The 21,897-nt window shown below is 36.0% G+C and overlaps 2 protein-coding genes across 2 annotated transcripts; one reads left to right on the top strand and one right to left on the bottom strand.

Annotated features, from left to right (window-relative positions):
• Positions 1-1,178: 1,178 nt before the first annotated feature.
• On the bottom strand, positions 1,179-4,668 carry LOC143531146 (synaptotagmin-2-like). Its single transcript, XM_077026510.1, has 8 exons — positions 3,665-4,668; positions 2,860-3,101; positions 2,726-2,744; positions 2,436-2,641; positions 2,236-2,345; positions 2,039-2,137; positions 1,504-1,897; positions 1,179-1,403 (listed from the first exon to the last, which is right to left on the bottom strand). The coding sequence occupies exons 1-8, from the start codon at positions 4,375-4,377 to the stop codon at positions 1,315-1,317; spliced, it is 1,872 nt and encodes a 623-aa protein (XP_076882625.1). The 5' UTR covers positions 4,378-4,668; the 3' UTR covers positions 1,179-1,314.
• A 13,992-nt stretch (positions 4,669-18,660) lies between these two features.
• LOC143531124 (pentatricopeptide repeat-containing protein At1g11630, mitochondrial-like) lies at positions 18,661-20,176 on the top strand. Its single transcript, XM_077026498.1, has one exon. It carries the CDS (start codon positions 18,744-18,746, stop codon positions 19,956-19,958), a length of 1,215 nt encoding a protein of 404 aa, XP_076882613.1. The 5' UTR covers positions 18,661-18,743; the 3' UTR covers positions 19,959-20,176.
• The last annotated feature ends 1,721 nt before the right edge of the window (positions 20,177-21,897 follow it).

Genomic DNA, 21,897 nt, shown 5'->3' with positions numbered 1-21,897 from the left:
GAACTATGAGGTAAATAAATAAAAAAAATCTATGTATAATAAAAAATGTATGTATTTTTTACATAGTAAAAATTATATATGTGATGCAAATTCAAATATACGAGCCAAATTGATTCGAAAATCACATAGAATTTAATCTAGAAACGGAATTCAAAATCGTTTCTTATGTTAACCCGATTTAATAAATCGAATGCATATTCGTAAGTCGAACTTAGTTCAGTTCAAATTTTGATTTGTCTAAAGAGTTGTTTGGTAGCCCTTATTAGTCATTAAAAGACTACATCTTAATGACCATCTAGAAGCTATCAAACAAAGTCTAAGTCCAACTCAAATATTGAACACCCTTACAGACAATTCAAATAAGAAATATTGAACACTCCTATTGTCGATGCACATAAGAAACATGGTATATCCCAACCCTATGGGTCTTCCTCATACTAGATCGTTGGAAATCTTCTAAAAAGATGTTCGTATTCAATCTTCTCATGGTTATAAGCCGGCAAATCAACACTTGTTAAAACATACCACAGAAAGAGAGTTATATCGTCGACCAAGCTCGTACTTGACAGTAAATACTAGTTTATATTGACATGATGCTCTAACAACGTGAGATTTGTGTGATTGCGTGTAGACATGAACAAACCGGTTAATCGATTATTAAAAAACGGTTAATTTAATAACTTTTTATTGGTCAACAGTCAATTAACCGATTAGACCAGTTAATCGGGTCGGATAGTAACCGATTTTTAAGCACAAAAACCTAAATCGGTTAACCGGTAATTAATCCAGGAAAAAACTAGTTTTAAAAAAAATCTAAAAAACTTTTAAAAAAATAATTTAAAAACCTTAAACCAGTTTCGGTTAGTCGGCTTTGTAACAGGTTATTAACCGATTCTGAGGCCAAAATGAGAAACTTGTTACTGACCGTCGATTTTCTCCGAGTAGAAACCGGTTAGAGAGGGGCTGGTTACTAACCTAGTAAAGAGTCGGTTAGAAACCGGTTAGCTGGTTTGGATGTGCACTGCTAATTGTGTGTTGAATATAATATGATATTTCTATTGTTTGTAAGAGTATATATGAAATTAATCCTTGTATTTGTATTAATGTGCATTTCTTTTTTTTTTCTTTTTCTTTTTTTTTTTGAATGCCAGCATATTACAAACATAACCAAAACAACAATATTCACCCCATACCAAAAAATCTATTTCATTTTCTTCTATAACAGGACTATTACAAAACCTCTATAAAGAGCCACATTTGTAACTCTATTTTATCAAAAATATTAACATTTCAACACGAAAATAAAGCGAAAAATTAAGGATTAAAGATATTCGAGCCGCCCATGTTAATGGCAGTTAGAATTGAGATACTTGTAATCACACCAAGCCAAAATAAAGCTGATCCTGCAAATAAATTTAAACATTGATCAATACAACACATGAATGAACATTATGAAACAAAACATGTCAACTTTGGTCAACAGTCAAAGTCAATAGTCAATACCTCCTGAATCAGAACCATTGTTGGTAGTCACGACATCGGGCGTTTGACCAGAGGACGTTGAAGTCGACTTCATATTATTCACATTTAATGTTTCAGAAGCCACTATTCCTTGAAACTCTTCACTAACAATAAACGCTGCCAAAACATCCATGAACGATTCTTTATCGGATGACGGCTCGTATGTAGTGCCAGCTGGAGCTAGTTCTGAAAACTCGTCATCTGATGCATCAATGTCGGCTTTGATTCTTTCATCTTCTTCATCTTCAACATAAGCTTTGTACGTGAGTCTAAGTAAGATCTCTCCGGTGGGTCCCTTGTTAAACGGTCCCAACCCACCTTGGAGAGTCACAACCCTGTCCGTTGGCACCGTGTCTTTCAACGATCTTAGGTCAACCTAAAAGATTATAGATTTTATTTATTAGTGTGTTGAATAACGAGATAATAAGATATTTGTATGTTTGACCGAAAAGGAGAACATATGTAATCACAGAATCGGTTTCAAAACTAAAATCCAAAGATCCAAACGAGAGGTTACCTCTCCTGCGCCAACAGTCAAGTGTATAAATCCAAGAGAATCCTTTACTTGTACCGACAACTTCTGGTTTCTAGGGTTTGTAACTAGCATGCTAAAATCCTGCCATAAAGCGAAGATGATCAAATATTAGTAACGAACTTCATATAGATATAAAAGACGTAAATAAATAATAATTTTCATGGTGATGAATATCTCACTTGATTCCATATTGGCTTGCCGGGAGGCCCAGTCACGGTTGTTTGACTATTCTTTTTACTATGCATCACTTGATCTTCCAGCCTTAGTTCAACATATGGATCGGTTTTTCCTGTAAAAATAAAAAATTAAATTCATGATAAGACTTGTATTTCAGTGTGTATTAATCTTGTACAAAAATAAAAAATCTAATGGTGCCCACCATAGAAGAAGTAAGACAATTTTCGAGCATCGACAAGTGTAACCGAGAGTTCGCCTGCAAAATCTTTATTTCCTTCTTGCATTTCACTCGATTTGAAATCATTTTGAATTGGACCGACTGTTTTCCCCTTTTGAAAGTCCAACACAATTTTCTTGGGACGAACAAACAATCGAGGCAAATCCTCGGTCAAAAGCTTCTTCAGAAACCTAAAATTCCAAGAAATATTATATAAGTAGTTGATATACATCCCACAATGTCTAAATCATGATAATATGAAAAAAGCCACTTACATCGACAATACAGGGATAGCTGTTATCACATAAATACATGCAACAAAGAGAAAAATCAAGAATATGTATTAGAATTTAGTTAAAGTCAACAATATAATGATAATTATTATTAAGAATGTAACAAAATTGCATACCCATTAAATTAAAGAGCCGAAACGGTAACAACTCAAACTTAATTTTTGGAAGTGAGACAAAAGCCCATGAAACACCTCCCACCCAAGGCTCGGTTTGAATCAATCTAAGCTTAACCCAAAGTTCTCCATCAATATCAAAATCCCGAATGCCAACCGGCACCTTAATTGGAATAATCCCAAACTTCAGTGTCAACATTAGAAGCATTTGAGCACCACCCGTGTAACGAAGACCAATTTGGTACCTTTAAAAAGTAATACAATAAACAATTTAACACAAAAGTTAATCAGCAACTAGGCCTATAAACGAACCAAATGTTCAATGAAGCCTTCGTCAGGAAGTTCATTTGTTTAATAAACGAACGAACATGAGCAAGTTTTTTTTTTTGTAGATTTAGTTAAACGAACATGAATGTGTGTCTCGTCCATTCATTTATATCATTTACGTTTGTTCATTTCATTCGTTATGTCACTTAATATTTTAGGCACATTGTAATCAAGTTTTATCAACGTTTTAGGCCCAATAAATTGATTTTCAGTTTACCTTTAATTGGTGTTCGCTTAGCCAGGTTCGTTTACATTCGATTTGTTATACTATTAACAAACACAAATATGTCCACTTACTTAAGGAGCGAAGGAACAAGAATACCTCGTTCGCTTAATTGTTCGTTTTTGGTTAAAGTGAAATAAACGAACACTAACAGGCTCTATTCGTGTGCATTCGTTTCATTTACAAGCCTACCAACAAGGTAACAGCTAACAAATAACAACTCGCATATAAATTTTAAAACTTTAACATATAACTCACTGTAAATCATTGTTACTGCGTGACGTTCTCCGTTCCACATTCCTAACAACAAACGGCTCATCCCCAAGCGAAAACTGTTTAATCTCAACCCGTTCGACATAATCAGGCTTCTGCAAGTCATCGATAACAGGTTGAAGCAACCCAATAACCCAATTCTCGAGCCCGTTTCTATAAACCTTCCACAACTTCCCCAACACCATATTCACCCACTCAACCGATTCTTTCCGCTGCAAATCCTTTTCAAGAAAAAGCGAAAAACTCGTCGGAACCTGCGGCCAAATTCCGAGCTTCCCATCATCTTTCTTCGGTTTTCTCGATGCCCAAATCTTATCAAACACAACCCCACTAATAAAAAACAAAATAAACATCCCACCAATGTTTTTATTAACCGGAGGCAACGGTACTGGATGTATAACCCCTAATTGAGTTGATAGTTTACCTATAACAGGGTCTTCTCTAAACCCACTAAACTCATCAAAAATTTGATCTTTTTGGTGAGTTTTTAAACCCCTTTTCATTAAAGTTGAAATCTTTAAGCTTAAAGATTGATTCTTGCCATCAATTGAACGCATTGAACCCACAACCAGACCTCCGTTTCTTCTAATTGAGGACTTAATAACAAAACTGGTTCCAATTGATTTCTGACATGGGCAATTGAATGGTTGTACTGATGACATCCACAGAATCTTGGACCAATCGGAGGTTGCAGACATGGAATTAGTCAATTAGAGGTTTAACACATGAAATTGAATTGGGGAAAACGGGTTTTGAAACCCTAGAAATGAATTGAAGCTAAATTGGTGTGTTAAATTTCAAGATTTTGATATGGGTATGGCTAAAAGTTGATGAATAACGTAACCCAGATTGGAATTGGAGTGAATGAATTGGATTGGAATGGTCGGCAGGAGTTATTTGACTTGAAATTTAAATGGGTTTAATGGCCGAGAAAGTGGGAAGAATGTGACGTTACGGAAGATGAAAATTGAAGAGCTGAAATGATGGTGGGAATAAAGGTGGCTGCACGATGTACACGTGGGCCGGAATAAACGCGGGGTTAATTAATACGGAAGGTTGACTGTTGATGGTGAAAGTGAAAGCAGGGATGTTGGACGGCTGTAGACGACATGTCATGAGATGTGTTTGGAGTTTGGACTCGATTTAAATGGGCGAATGTAAATCGGGTAAGATTTGCGAGACTGATAAGAATTAGACACGATTATTTGAAATAGGGTTAGTTCTTAGGTTTTAAGAATAATATTAAACGGTATGGGTTGGGTATCGGGGGTCTGAACATTTTCTCTTTATATAAACGGGATAAGACCCATGAGATACGAACCGATCAGACCTAGTTATTTATAATAAGGTCGGGTCACGGGTGTGAGAATACTAGGTTCGGGTCGAGTCTTGCAGGTTTGACTTGTTTGCGCATTGTTATGGGTTTATATCTAGGCCTTGTGAACGGGTCAGGTCTAGGTTCATATTAAGATGGGTTTAGATTGAAATGGGTTTGTGTGGAATGGATTTTAGGTCGAAACGAATATTACTAAAGTTTTCTTGAAAATATTGTGTATTTTAGCTTCGCTTATGAGTTCTAATTTTAAACAATAACTCGGTCATTGGAATAAAAAATTTAACGAATCAAATGGTTCAAGAAAAAGGCTCAAAGTGCCCTTTAAAATGATCAGTTAAGAATAAAGCGGCATGCAGGAGCAAAAAACATGAACACAAACGAGCACACATGACTATCATGAAATAATTTTTTTTACAATAAATGACACAAGAATTTTACATGGTTTGGTTGTAGTGCGAGACCTATATTATTTTATTAATAATGTGCAAAGGTTACACTTACATTGCAAGGCTATATATAGATATAAATATAGGGTTAACAACTTAATTAATAAAAAAACAATTATAGGCATGAGCCCTTGTTCTCCTTGTTACCAATTTGAGCCCAAACCCAAAATCGGCCCAAAGCCCTTACAAGCCCAACAATCTCCTACTTGAAAGCTTTGCACAATACATCAACACTCATCCAAGCTAACCCTACATTAGTAACTCCAATCATCTTTAAAACAAGTCTTCCAAACCTCAGTTTCCATAAACAAACTAAGACGTCAATCAATTTAATCCGCCTAGTTGTAGTAGTCTATGCATCAGTTTCCCGAAAGGCCCATTGAAGCTTCCAAGAGCTCCAATTCGATCATCACAGTCCCATACATGGAAAAAGCGCTCCAAATACTTCAGAAGAAAAAACACTTTCCTAATATTAAGACATAACCCGGTTAACATCATACCCGACCCGCAGTTCACTCGGTTCCCCCCAAATTCAAGTTTTGAATTTTGTAACATGTATTACTATGTAACCTCCTTGTAATGAGTATATTTACTTTCCTTTATCTTGGCCATAAATTATGCCTTGATCTTAACTCTCCACTTGTATATGTAACCTGTCATTGAAATTGAAAGAGATCAAGTTGATTGACCATTACTCATATGGTATCAACTAGGTAAAACACCAAAATATTCTGACCAGAATTCATCCTGTTCCGGCAAACTACAACCTCCAGCCACCGGTTTTACGCGCCCACATATTTTCAGCGTGCAACCATGTCGTCTACAAACACCGATTCCGGCCCTGTTGCCACCACTCTAACACCCTCAAACTCCACCCTAACCATTGTCCAATTTCCTCAGTCCTTGAAACTGCTTTCCAACAATTTCTTAAGTTGGAAAACCCAAGTTGAAGCCCTTCTTCATGGCCTGGACTTATACAAGTTCAACGATGGCTCACACCCATCTCCCGAACCTGCCACTGATGAGGCCGGAAAACATACTACTGCCTACTCTAATTGGTTCCGACAAGATCGTTTATTGTATGGTGCACTTGTCGGAAGCTTATCACCCACTATTGTACCCCTCATCACTAATGCCGCCTCTTCTCTCGAGGCGTGGAAGATATTATCCAACACATATGCTTCCGCTTCACGCGGACACATTAAGCAATTGCAATACCGCATCAAACAATCTGTCAAAACCCATGAACAGCCAATAACCGACTACATGCAAGCCATTAAAACCATAGCCGATGAGCTCGCTTTTTTTCGGGGAACCTATGGATCCCGAAGACATAACCAATATAGTTCTTAAAGGACTTGACCAAACCGCATACAAATCCATCATTGAATCCACCCATGCTAGAGACAATCCCATATCATTCCATGAGTTACATGAGAAACTCATTAATTGTAACACCCCGACCAAAGGCGGATTATACATCGGGGCGCCACATATTGTTTCATTACTCGTGACACTATTGGGTGTCAATATTTAATAAATATATTCATTCACGCATGCGCAACGTATACACAAGATATAAATAAACCAACATAAATCAATATATTATAAATCAAAATATTCGAACAGCAATAACTTGTCTTGATACATTTTAATCTAGGTCCAAAATAAAGAAAACTTCCTACGTGTCCACAAGCTCCAAAACAGCTACTGCAAACCTGAACATGTGTTAAAATAAACGTCAAACACTTGCGTGTTGGTGAGAAATCAAGTTTAATACAATACATAGATAACAATAAAACTGCGCGCAACATGTGTATGTCTGGTTTTCAACAGGGGTGTAATCTGATCGGGACCAACTCTAAGATTCATAGACTGCCAGTGCTCACAATTGAGCTCACAAACAAGACAAACTGTGCATGTGTAAACAAAAGAGAAAATCATAAACGATAGTTCTCCCGTGTTCATCTAATGGTACCATGAGAACTGCGGAATAGACCGACAAGACGGTTAATGATCCACACATACAAATAAACAGCCAAGTCTACGTCCTCAACACATGGGATACTGCGCGACTAAAGTTCATAAACAGTTCGAGACTCTAAGTTTGTACGAACACATGAACATCCCAAAACTTTTAAAATAAAAAGGGATTAGGTACGAGATTACTCACTTGATAAACGATGCGGTGTAAGATAAAGCAAGAACCAACTTTAAACAAGCACAAGTTAACCTATAAATAAGATTATTGTTTTAATGATTTGTTTTAAGTCTTGATTATAAGTTAGCATAATTAGTACGTAAATTATTATATATACTATATATTACCGGAAAAGCAGGGCAGAACAGGGAGGAAGACGGAGGCAGAGAGGAAGACGGCAGAGGAAGAACAACGGCAAGGAGCAAGAGAGAACATGAGAGTTTAAATTAAGTGTTGGTGTGTGATGTGTTAGGAAAAATAATATTATTATTTATAGAGAAACCCTAGGGAACACAATCCCTAGAAAAGGGGAAAAGATCTCCAAAAAGTAAAAGATTCCAAAAGCAAAAGATTTCAAAAGATATGGCAGCTGCAGGGGGCAAAGGAAAAGCTGACAGGAACAGTAAAAAGCATGGGCGGTTCAGATAAAGGTACTGGTCAAGCATGGAAAAAACAGATCTCAAAAGATAATGTCAGTCACTTTTTCTGCCAACCAATGGGGTTGGTGCGCATGCTGCGCCGAAAGTAACTTTTCAGACATAAGACAGGTTAGGTCAACAGCTCAGAAGATAAGACATCACAAAAGCAAACGGCTAGATTAAACAGGAGAAAAGACTCAAGGGTTAAGCGCGAGAAGGCATCGAGCGCGAAGGCAAAGGTGCGAGAGCGCGAAGGCAGACAGAACCAACCTTAACGCGTCGCGGGAAGAACTACACTTCTAAGCGCGCCGCGGGAAGAACTTCAATTCTAAGCGCGTCGCGAGAAGAACTTCAATTCTAAGCGCGTCGCGAGAAGAACTATATTCCTTAGCGCATCGCGGGAGGAACGGTATCCATAGCGCGCCGCGGGAAGAACTAAAATCCTTAGCGTGCTGCGGGGACAGTTCGTCTCGCGTATCGCAGTAACAGGTGGTCTTCACGCAGGCTTCCTTGTAAGGAGTCTGGCGCGTGGAGCTGCGCAGACAACCTTAGGCGGGAAGGAACAAGGGACAAGGAGAGGGAAACAAGGCTTAAGGGCGGGACGGCGACAAGAGGGAAAAGAAGGCGGAAAGAGAGAAGAAAAGGGATGGGACGGCGGAAAGAAAGAGAGAGAAAGAGGCGGGAAGGAAAATATATTATTATTATTTAAAGTAAAATATAAGCATAAATAAATAAATATAAAATCACCACAGAAAGAGATCGGATCAGAGAAACGGGTACCTGGGTCGGGTCGGATCGGGTCAGACGTCACATTAATCATGAGTTATCTCTTGCTCAACAAAAGTCACCACGACCAACATACACCAACCAACAACTGCCTTTGTGGCCCATACCCGGCAATCCTCAAAACCATGGCATAACAGGAACCAATCCACCAACTATAACAAAACTGATGGCATACTTCCCACACCAACCCAATCATCCCTTCGTCCTTTTTTGGGAAAATGTCAATTTTGTTTCAAACAAGGGCATTCATTAACCTCTTGTTATGCATTCAAGAAACAATATCCCCAAGTGGATCTACCATCTCTCCCTAAATCAAACAAACCTCAAGCTAACATGATGGGAGTCTCAAATAAAGATGCCAACAGCACCCTTTGGCTCTTTGATAGTAGTGCTTCCCACCATATCACCAATGACATCAATGCTTTATCTCTACACACACCCTATGATGGAACTGATGAACTTATCATCGGTGATGGTTCGTCTTTAGCTATTACTCATGTTGGCTCATTAAAGATTAATTTCCCAAATACTTCCTTTACCCTTAACAATGTCCTTTGCGTCCCATCTATATCTAAAAATATTATTTCTATTTCAAGACTATGCATTGACAATCACATACTAATGCAATTTTTTTCTTTTCATTTTCTTATCAAGGATTGCAACTCCGGTCAAATTCTTCTCCGGGGAACGGCTAGTCGTGGGATATATGAACTTCGTTCAACATCACCACCATCACTTTTTTATGTGCGTTCCAATAACTCAATCTCTTGGCACCATCGTCTTGGACATCCACATCTCCAAGTTTTAAAAGTTTTATCATCTATTATTCCTAATATTAATGTTTCAAACACTAGCTGTAATTCTTGTTGCATCAATAAAAGTCACAAATTGTCGTTTCATAACTCTTCTCTCACATCCACATCACATCTACAATTGACATTTTCCGATGTATGGACATCCCCAATATTATCAATTGATGGCTATAAATATTATATCATATTTGTAGATCATTTTACCAAATACATTTAACATAAATCCGACTCTCTCACCACCTTCATTCGTTTTCAACATCTTGTTGAGAACTATTTCCAAACCAAAATAAAACAATTATTTACCGACAATGGCGGCGAATACATAAAACTTGCTTCTCACCTATCTTCTTGTGGTATCACTCATCTTACTTCTCCACCCCATACTCCCGAACATAACGGCTAGCTGAGCGAAGACATCGTCACATAGTCGAAACCGGTCTCACTCTCCTCTCACATGCACACATACCTTTAAAATTTTGGCCTTTTGCTTTTTCCACCGCAACCCACTTAATTAATCGTTTACCCACATATACACTCCAAAATGATTCACCTTATTATCGTCTTTTCAACAAAATTCCCAATTATAAAAAATTAAGGAATTTTGGTTGTTTGGCATACCCTTGGCTTCGTCCATATTCACATCATAAATTACAATCTCGATCCAAGCCTTGTATCTTCATATGCTACTCTTCCTCTCAAAGTGCATATCATCTTCTTGAGCCAATAACTAACAAAATCTATACCTCAAGACATGTTCATTTTGTAGAGACAACTTTCCCATACCCCACGTTAACTCATACAACACCCACACCTACAACAGGTCCAAACACATGGTTGAAAATCACCATCATTCCACAATCTCCAAACCCTCCCCCCTCCCCCACGTTTGACCCATCCAACACTCCATCCGATACCGCAAATGGCACTCAAAGCCAATCAACATCTCAAACTCCATCTGCCACTTCAAGCCCTACTACTACTACTACTACCACTTTCCCTATGGCCCAAACTGAAAGCCCACTCCCTTCACCAAATCTATCTACTACACCCTCATCTATTTCCAGCCCAGCACAAACTAATAACCCACAAACCACTACCCTTCATCTAATTAATGAACGACAAACCTGTAACACACGTAAACCAAACTCAAAATATCATAATAATGATTTCTTACTTTACCACTCTATTGTTCAACCATTTCCCGAACCCTCAAACATTACCCAAGCCCTCAAACAACCTCACTGGCGAAAGGCAATGCAAGATGAACACGAAGCCCTCCTTCGTAATCAAACATGGACCCTCGTTCCCCGCGAATCCATCCCAAACCTTGTTGGCTGTAAATGGGTTTTTCGCACAAAATTTAAACCCGACGGTTCCGTTGACCGTTTAAAAGCCCTATTGGTTGCAAAAGGTTTTAATCAACGACCGGGAATTGATTATATTGAAACTTTTAGTCATGTTGTTAAACTCGCTTCACTTCGACTTGTTCTTGCATTAGCCGCCTCTCGCAATTGGTCATTACGACAACTTGACATCAATAATGCTTTTCTTCAAGGCACACTCACCGAAATTGTTTACATGTCTCAACCACCCGGGTTCATTGACCCGTCTCTCCCATATCACGTCTGTAAATTAAACAAGGCTATCTATGGTCTTCGACAAGCGTCCCGCGCTTGGTATGACGAACTCAAATCGTTTCTCATCTCCAATCATTTAAAACCTACTATTTCTGATCCCTCTCTCTTCATTCATCGTTCTACCACCTCCCCCATTTATATTCTAGTATATGTTGATGACATAATCATCACTAGTCCAAACCCGTCTCTTATTTCCTCTTTCATCAATTCTCTTGCCAAAAAATTTTCCCTAAAGGATTTGGGCAATCTTTCTTATTTTCTAGGTATAGAAGTTCTTCCCCACTCTGATGGTTTTTTTCTTTCTCAAAGCAAATATATACTCGATCTTCTTAATAAAACCAACATGAGTGATTGCGAACCGGCAACTACACCTATAACAACATCGGTCCATTACAACACCGATGATGGGTCACAATTACCTAATCCTACCGAATATAGGTCCATCGTTGGGGCTTACAATACTTATCTTTAACCCGTCTTGATGTTGTTTTTGCAGTAAACAAATTGTCACAATTCATGCATCGCCCAACAAATATCCATTGGGACGCCCTAAAATGATTGCTTCGTTATTTACATGGTACAATTCATCATGGTTTGCTTATTCGTCGTAATTCACCTTTGCAATTACATGCTTTTACAGATGCGGATTGGGCGGGTGACAAGGAAACCTATAGAAGTACAACGGGATACATTGTTTATCTTGGTTCAAACCCCATTGCATGGACTTCTAAGCGACAACCAACTTTGGCTCGTTCATCTACGGAAGCTGAATTTCGAGCGGTTGCGTCAACTACAACCGAGGTACAACGGATTATTTCTCCAATGACCGAGCTTGGTTACAAATCCACAGTCACTCCAACTATATATTGTGATAACCTCAGTGCAACCCACTACTATGCGAATCCTATCTTTCACTCACGAATGAAACATTTAGCACTTGATTTTCATTTTGTTCATGAAATGGTGCAAACAGGTATTATACGGGTAACCCATATTAAAGGAGATGATCAGTTAGCGGATGCTTTAACTAAACCATTGCTCAAACCACGCTACCACGAGTTATTATCCAAGATCGGACTTCTCTCTCGGTCGTCCATCTTGAGGGGCGATATTAAGACATAACCCGGTTAGCATCTTACCACCCGCAATTCACTCGGTTCCCCCCAAATTCAAGTTTTGAATTTTGTAACATGTATTACTATGTAACCTCCTTGTAATGAGTGTATTTACTTTCCTTTATCTTGGCCATAAATTATGCCTTGATCTTAGCTCTCCACTTGTATATGTAACCTGCCATTGTAAATGAAAGAGATCAAGTTGTTTGACCATTATTCATACCTAATGCATCAAGCACCCAAGAGAGAACTTTCATTTGGAATTATGGTCTCAAAAACTCAACTTCACTATGTAACTATGCCGGAACACCTTTGCGTTCCCATAGTTACCAAACCTCCATCTAAGGTTTAAACATCTGAATAAGCTTAATATGATATCCTTTTGGCTCCCATATTCATCCTTGCAATACGAATCCACTTAGCTCTACCTGATGCAGTGAGCCAAAACTTTTACAACTCTAGAAAAGTCTTCAATAACATATTCACCAATCTACTTATACTATTAAAGCAAAACCATTCTTTCATATGTCATTCAACTAGAGTAGCCTGCTATAATGCCAACTAATACTATTAATAGAATTACTAACTAAGTTACAAATGTAACTTTAAATGTTGTATTATATAAAGGTTTTAGATATTTATGAATTGTAAAATTTTATTTATCATTATATATATCTTATATGAATCCATAAGATATGTTATTACGTGTAATATTAAATTTAACTTTTTTGTTGTATTTTTTTAACCACCCGTGTATTACACGGGCTATAGCCTAGTGCTTCATTGAAGTATGTAATAAAAATGAAACAAAACGAAATCTATAACCCAAGAGTATTCACTGCCTCCCAGTGAGTCCACAAATATATTCTCAAAAGTAGAAATTACCATATTGGACATCAACTCTAAAGAAAGTCCACGTCTCCATTCAACCCCACCAAGTCAACTATGCCTCCCACTTTCCATGTTATCCAAAACCATACCAATCAACAAACAAAGAGATGAATCCAAAAACGTGTTTCCCCAATAAATATCTTCACCTAGTACAAGTTTTCGGATCCCTTCACATTTTGAACCAATGAACAAGAAATTACTTCACAGTTCCAGACGAACATGGGGTAACAATCACAATTCCCCGATTAGCAAATAGGCAAATTGTTATAACAGCAGTTGAGCTTCAGTGGAAAACAAGCGGTAACAAGGGTTCTATGACCGTACACACGATCAATTAACACAAACCTTAACCTAAAAGTCATCCAAACATGCAATAGATCACATGACTTGTTAATCAGCCCAGTTGATTGACACTTTTTTTTTTCTTTCTGGCCCAAAAGCTAGGTAATGGCCCAACCAAAAAAAGAAAGAAAGAAACTAACAGCTAGCCCAATAAGCCATCTTCGGTCATCATTGCAGCACAAACCAAGCCCGGTCAACGGCCACAACACCAAACAATCTCAGTCACAAACCTCGGTTCCCAAAGTCATTTTATGTGTCGACTAAGAACGTCAACTACCAATCCTAACCGAAAAACTGTAACAACTTTTGATACATTATTTTGCTATTCACAGTCGTGGAACAAATAATCACCTCCCCCCCCTCTCTCACACACACACACACTCACACACACACAGACAGACATAGATTCTAGCTTCAAAAGGTTTCCTTTGATCAATCCAACCACCAAAACCCTTAACTAGTCTAATTCGCTAAGATCGATGGCTCTGATACCAACCTGTCACACTCCAACTTAGGGCCTAGGCGTGTGACCAAAATTTGGTATCTGTTTTATAAATATATCAGAGTTTTAGCTGAAGTCTTTAATTTATAATAAAATATTAATTTATATTTTTAAAACATTAGTTTATTTGTAAACCTTAATAGAATATTTGATTTATTAGAAAGCTTCTCGAATAAATATTCGAGAGTTTAATTTATATTCCTTGTTTGTTTTATAAAACTTGTTTAAATATTGTTTACAATATTTTAATATATAAAAACTGAGCAATCTCTACCCTGCGAGCATCTATCTTCTTTGATGGCTATAATTCCTTGCTACCTGTGCTTACTTTTTTCCTGTGACATTTGGGGGGGGGATACGTCAGCGATATGCTGGTGAATCGTTGACTCTAAAAACGTTTTATAAATCTTTCTTTGACTGATAAGATAGTTTTCATGAAACAATCTTAGCAGAAACATATATTATTTTTGGGATTCTGTCACTGCCATACACACACAATTACGGTTCTTCGGGAACTGACACCCTTTGTTTGAAAATTGAAACAATGCATGTATTTGGAAACAGCTAATATTATATTTTGTTTGATTTACATTAGTGATTAGATATTGTAAACCATTTAAAACAAATATATAGCATTCAAACATTTTGAAACAATGCATACAAACTTTAATTTAAGTAGTTTACATTTATTTATTATCTGAACTTCTTACATATCCAATATAAATTAGTTTGTACATGTTACTTTTTATATTTGTGTTACGTAGATAAAAGAACTAATATTGATCCCAAAATATTCAGTAATGATAGAAGGATTATCTCCTAATTTGAATTTAAAGGGTTGAAAGTTGTTCCGTTTTAAGTACGTTGGGTTCGTAAAGGTTTGGGCCGACTTTAGGTTTAGGTTTAAAGAGAAGGGTTATCCTAAAAACCAATATTGATCCCAAAATATTCAGTAGTGATAGAAGGATTATCTCCTAATTTGAATTTAAAGGGAAGGGTTATCCTAGATACTCGATATTGATACTGTAATCCATTTAAAACATAATATATATCATTCATATATTTGTTTGAAAATTGAAACAATGCATGTATTTGGAAACAGCTAATATTATATTTTGTTTGATTTACATTAGTGATTAGATATTGTAAACCATTTAAAACAAATATATAGCATTCAAACATTTTGAAACAATGCATACAAACTTTAATTTAATTAGTTTACATTTATTTATTATCTGAACTTCTTACATATCCAATATAAATTAGTTTGTACATGTTACTTTTTATATTTGTGTTACGTAGATAAAAGAACTAATATTGATCCCAAAATATTCAGTAATGATAGAAGAATTATCTCCTAATTTGAATTTAAAGGGTTGAAAGTTGTTCAGTTTTAAGTACGTTGGGTTCGTAAAGGTTTGGGCCGATTTTAGGTTTAGGTTTAAAGGGAAGGGTTATCCTAAAAACAAATAATTTACTAGAAAGACTAAGAATAAATCATAGTCATTGGATCATATCAATCAATGGTTGAGATTGAAAATTACAATAAACCGTCATAGTTTCCTACAATTACTCTTTCACCATTGGATCAATATTAGTTTTTAGGATAACCCTTCCCTTTAAACCTAAACCTAAAATCGGCCCAAACCTTTACGAACCCAATGTACTTAAAACTGAACAACTTTCAACCCTTTAAATTCAAATTAGGAGATAATCCTTCTATCATTACTGAATATTTTTGGATCAATATTAGTTCTTTTATCTACGTAACACAAATATAAAAGGTAACATGTACAAACTAATTTATATTGGATATGTAAGAAGTTCAGATAATAAATAAATGTAAACTAATTAAATTAAAGTTTGTATGCATTGTTTCAAAATGTTTGAATGCTATATATTTGTTTTAAATGGTTTACAATATCTAATCACTAATATAAATCAAACAAAATATAATATTAGCTGTTTCCAAATACATGCATTGTTTCAATTTTCAAACAAATATATGAATGATATATATTATGTTTTAAATGGATTACAGTATCAATATCGAGTATCTAATAAATCATTTAAATCAAACAAATATTAAGAGCTGTTTCCAGATAAGTTTAACAGATAAAATCATACAAGGGTAAAAAGTATATATAAAATCTAATGTGAATTTGATGCTATTTAAAGCATGATATTTGGTTTAGAAATACGTTCACATTAGGCTACCTTTAGTATATATAGGAGCAACATTTTTACGATCGATATATACTTTTTTGGTTATTCATTTAGGATTTCTTTCGGGTTTTTGATATTAACTCCGGCTTCGAATAAGATGAATTCATATAGTTATCAACACACCATTCTTCAACAAGGATACTATGCGTACAATGTTCTTGTATCTCCAATTCCAACTTCGTTGGTCGCGTATGAACAAGTGATTCCGGTTCATTACACCATGAGCATACTCCACCCATCTGTGCACCTTGTAGACAACATAGCTATTCTCAATACTCCTAATATTATGTGGGTGAATCAAGAACTTATGCATTTATATTCACTAAATGATCAGTATAGTATTATACCTTATCGATGTCTAGAAGACACATCTGACTCATTTATTCATCCGTTGGAAGATTTTTTAGAAGACAGTGTGATCATGCAAAAGTTAGAGGCCGGTCATGCTTTGCTACAACTAACCTCTAGTACAAGTGGTTCGGGTTTATCAAAGGAAGAGGTTTCAAAGCATCTACATGTGTACACAACACAAGGAAAGATGATTGCAAACTCTGAAGTGGATACTTGTTCAATTTGTTTGGGTGACTATGAAAAGAAGGAGGTGATGAGGCGACTAGAATGTGGGCATCGGTATCATGCCGAATGCATCAAGCACTGGTTATTGTCGAAGAATGTTTGCCCGATGTGTAGGTCTACTGCATTGACTGTATAGATATTTAACTTAAAATTTTGATGTGATATTTTATGTGTTTTACATTCGGTTTGGGATACTAGTCCTTGTAGATATATAGCTACAAGCTATTTAAAGTTTTTAATTAGACTTTTAATTCACATAAGATTGTAAATGTTACATGAAATTATGCTTAATTAGGTGGATTAGTAACTTGTGTGTGACTAGCTTCTTGGAAAAAAAGAATAAACAAGATTAATCATGTAACTAATCATATTAAATGATTGCAGATTCAAATAAATCCAATATATATTCATGGTGAATTCCCATTAAGTATCTTTGTTTATTTATTGTTTTTACCGTATTGCTCATCTTTATCCTGAGGCCTCTAATTTAAAAGTTAAGTGTCTCCACCAAATAGACTAGCCTCACATTAATATTGAAAAGAAACTTGTCGTTTTAATATAACAGGTGAATCATGTAATTATAACATTTTAGTCATGTTAGAATATTGGATCAAAAACTACATGAATTCATTGCAAACTCTCTGGATTATGATACGACTTTAACTAATAATATACGCAACCAAATTACGAATATATATCTTAACCATGCATAAGTTCGGTGTCAAAAGGTGTAACCTCATAAGTCTCCACCACATGGTGCAAATCTACTCAATTCACAAAACTTCTAAACCACTAATAGTAAATAACTAACAATTACTATGTGTAATTAACTAGGGCGGATTCATGCCGAAGCCAAGGGTAAAATGTACGTCTTTTATTGCTTAATCTTGTGCTTCAAGAATTTCATCTCAATGTATAAGTGCCATTTCAATCTCAAAACATTGTAAATGAGACCCACCATTTACTTATTAGTTATATATTCGAATTACTAATATTAAAACCCTTAATCAAACGAATATATTTTAAGTTTTTGATTTTGCAATTTTGATATATACCCATTAAAAACTTCTAAAAAGAAAAATAAGTATTGGCTTCTCTAATTCAAACAAACATGTAAAATCAATTTTTGTTTCTATGATTAGAATGAGTCACCTAGTTGTAGGAAAACTTGAGTTATTAAATAAACAGTTAAGTTTGATCTTTATTCGTGTCACTTTGGGTAAATACTGACAATAAAAGATTTGAGGTAGACCTTATGAGGTTGTTAGTTCGGATCCTGAGCCCGTCCGGGGTTTCGTTCCACCGTATGCTACGTCAGAGAGTTTTCTATAATTGTGGCGGCACAACGGTTGTCAAGTGGCAGCCGGTTGTATGGCTTCCCGGACGAACGCTCAAGCCAAACTCTGAAACTAGCGTGGACTCGATTAAGACAACATAGGTGAGAATGGGGCACGAGGTTCTCCAAATCAGAAAAGTCAATGGCCAAAACACAAAAAAAGAAAGTCGTTCTAAAAAAATCAATTTTAGTCCACGATTCCAATAAACATTGTTTTGACCAGACTCGTTTTCGTTTTAGCCCGACCCATTTGTTCCCTAACATGCAGAAATTCCTAAATCCGACACTAAATAATAAAATTTATATTTACTTTCTAGTTTTTATACTTTTAAATTTAATAACCTTAAAAAAAAACTAACACATTTACAGATCTTTAAACACTCATCATCTTCCCCAAATTAGGGTTTTTTACACCTTGAACAAAACCCTCAAACACAACAATGGCGGCTTACATTTCAAGACTCACCAGACTCTCAATCACTAAACACAACCCTATTTCAATACACCCATTTTCATCATCATCAACAACAATATCTCTCACTTCATTTCGAGCTTTAAAATCCGCCATCAAATCCGAACAAGACCCACTTAAGCTCGCGAAGCTCTTCGAATCATCAATTTCAATACCCATTTTCAGACGCTACAAGCCTTTGTTCACTCTTTCCGTACACAAACTCACTCGATCCAAACGGTTCGACCTCATTGACCGCATATTATCCAAATCAATCACTGATTCTCCACATACCCAGTTAGCCTCTGAAGGTTTCTGGCTTCGGATTGTGATGCTTTACTCTCAAGCTGGCATGGTGGACAATGCACTCCAGGTGTTCGATGTAATGCTTGAAAGAAAAAAATGCCCGGTTACCGAAAAATCGCTTTGCGGGGTGCTTACGGTGTTGCTAGATAACAAGATTTATGATGAGAAGTTTCATGAGACGTATGAATCGTTCGTGAAGAAGTCGGGTGTTTTACCCGGTGTTAAGGCGTTTAATTTGGTATTGAAGGCGCGTATAAAAGCGGGTCGGGTTGACGAGGCGGAGGCGTTGGTTACTGAGATGGAAAGTAAAGGTGATGTGAAACCGGATGTGGGTTCGTATAATATATTGTTGGGAGGGTATTTGGAAAGTGGGAAAAAGAGTGCGTTTGATACGGTGGTGAAACGGATGACGGAGAAGAGTTTGGAGCCGAATTTGGTTACGTATAATTATAGGATTATGAGGTATTGTAAGAATAAGGAGTGTGCTCGGGCTAGGAAGTTGTTGGATGAGATGATATCGAAAGGCGTGGAGCCGGATTCATCGAGTTATAACGCGATTATTTTCAGGTTTTGTAAGGTTGGTGATTTCGAGTCTGCGAGGACGGTTCTTGAGAAAATGGTGAGTGATGGGTATGTAAAGGCGACGTCTTTTGGTTATTATACGTTGATGAAGCATATGGTTGTAGAGGGTGAGATTGACGGTGGGTTGAAAGTGTGTAAGGATATTATTAACAAGAAATGGGTTCCGCCGTTTGAAGCCACGAAGATTTTGGTTAATGAGTTGGTTAAAGAATCGAAAGCGGATGAAGCGAAGGAGATTGTTGGAGATTTCAAGAAACGGCTTAGAGGGCCTGCGTTAGAATCATGGGGAAAAATTGAAGCGAGTCTTCCTATATAAACCGAAGAGCCTAAGGTACGATGGTGTCTTGTTTTAAGTTATTTACTTGTTATATGTGATATTCTTGCCTAGTGGTTAGAATTTGATTCGACGGTGGTTCTTTTGATTACTAAGGTTTATACCCTTTTAGTCATATTTGATTTTGATTGAACCGACACTTTCGTGGATTGTAACTTGGCTGTTAGCTTGAATACCATGTTAATAATGCTTTTGCACTATATGTTAGTTATAAACAGTTACAAAGATTGGTAGAGTGATCTCATAGAAGATCCATCTAAGCAGTTTAAATCTTAAGAAAAGTAAGACACTTTTTTGTAGTTTGACCATTAAAAACGAATTGGTTTATGTTACTTGTTTGATAATTTGATGAAATATGATACGACCTGACAACAGTTCCATGTAGGCGTGGACTTGACCTGTGCAGGGCATCATTGGCTTTGCTGGCAATGGTGGCCCTGGATGTAGTGCTAGGCCCAAAAGAAACAATAGGAGGCCCTTGAGATATATGATGATAAAAGGCGAGTTTTTTACCAAAATAGGTGGAGAGGAAAAACTATTTACCAAAATGGGTGATTTAAAACTTATTCACCAAAATAGATATTTTCTTGAAAACTCCACCATTCACCTTCACTCCTAATCTTATTAAATAAAAAAGGTTCTATATTTTTTAAAGAAATATCATTCCAAAAAAGCAAAGAAAAAAGTTTCTAATAAAATATAATAAAAATATTTAGTTGGATAATATTAAATCAAAGGAAAGTTATAAATGTTTAATAACTCTGTTACAAACGTACTTTTTTAATATTTTTTAGCTTTTAAAAAAATATTTTTATGAACATTTATGTTTTTAATTTTTATATACATTTTATATGTAACCTTATAGTGTTTTTTTTTCTTGGTTTTTCAACAAACTTTAATAAACAGAACACAAATAAAAATTAATTCTACTGATAAAAGATTGAAGATATCTAAATAGATGATCAAAAGGTATTGTATTAATAAACGTAATTTGTTTTACACAAAATAATATAAAGAAATTAAGATATCATTATTATTAATATATAAAATTTAGAACGAAATAAAAAAAAATAAAGGAGCAACTCAGTTTACAGATACGTGAGTTAAAAATATTTAAAATAACAACTTTTGGTAAAAAAAATATAACAGTACAATAAAATGTTAAAAGTTTATTAGAAGCTTTTTTTTAGTTTTTATTATTATAAATCTTCTTTTATCCAATGACCCAATAAGATTATGAGTGAGAAACTAGAGATTTAAAAAAAATACCTATTTTAGTAAATATTTTTCAAATCATCCATTTAGGTAAATACTTTTTCCTCTCAACCTATTTTGGTAAAAAATTCGATTAAAGGCAGGATAAAGTGTCAAAGTGCAGTCCTTTATATTTAGTTTCCATTGCCTAGTTATTAGCCATGATCTCCGTGATGACATGTTTAGAGTAGCTAGTACAGTTCTTGTTCTTTGTTACCTTTAAATTTGTGATCACAAAGGTCATGGTTGGTATCTTGGAAATGGAAACTAAATAAAAGGAATTGCACTTTCAGCCGTTATGCATTAATCTTCATATTTCAAGGGCCATAGTTTGGGTCGATCAGTACTAGTATTTTCTGGGTCACCGTTTCAGGTTGAGGCAATGTGCCTTGCATCGGTGAAGTCCATGCATGTATGGGATTGATGTGAGGTCGTATTAAAAGCGGTTGAGATCAACTTTGTTGATAGTCGTTTAACAAGATGTTTGGAATCAAGAAAACAGAACTCCTAGGTTGGGTTTGTTAGTCGTGTGGTTAGCTATGCATCCTATTTTTAATATCCGTATTTGTTATTTGATGAAATGACAGTATTACCCAACTTGGCTTGACTTAACACTAGAAACAAATGGACACGGATGGCAAGGATCGCTATTTGATGAAATTAGGAT

This window comes from Bidens hawaiensis, unplaced genomic scaffold (genome assembly GCF_021521415.1).
Source record: "Bidens hawaiensis isolate Kalapana, Puna unplaced genomic scaffold, B.hawaiensis_p1.1 tig00009085_1, whole genome shotgun sequence".
NCBI classification, from domain to species: Eukaryota; Viridiplantae; Streptophyta; class Magnoliopsida; order Asterales; family Asteraceae; genus Bidens; species Bidens hawaiensis.
The sequence above is the reverse complement of the archived record's forward strand: the minus strand, read 5'-3'. Positions and strand labels throughout refer to the sequence as shown.

Coding starts and splice junctions, on each gene's coding strand:
- LOC143531146 (XM_077026510.1), bottom strand. CDS start 4,377: ATGTCTGCAACCTCCGATTGGTCCAAGATTCTGTGGATGTCATCAGTA. Junction 1,898..2,038: donor TGACTGTTGGCGCAGGAGAG/GTAACCTCTCGT, acceptor ATAATCTTTTAG/GTTGACCTAAGATCGTTGAA. Junction 1,404..1,503: donor CAATGGTTCTGATTCAGGAG/GTATTGACTATT, acceptor ATTTATTTGCAG/GATCAGCTTTATTTTGGCTT.
- LOC143531124 (XM_077026498.1), top strand. CDS start 18,744: ATGGCGGCTTACATTTCAAGACTCACCAGACTCTCAATCACTAAACAC.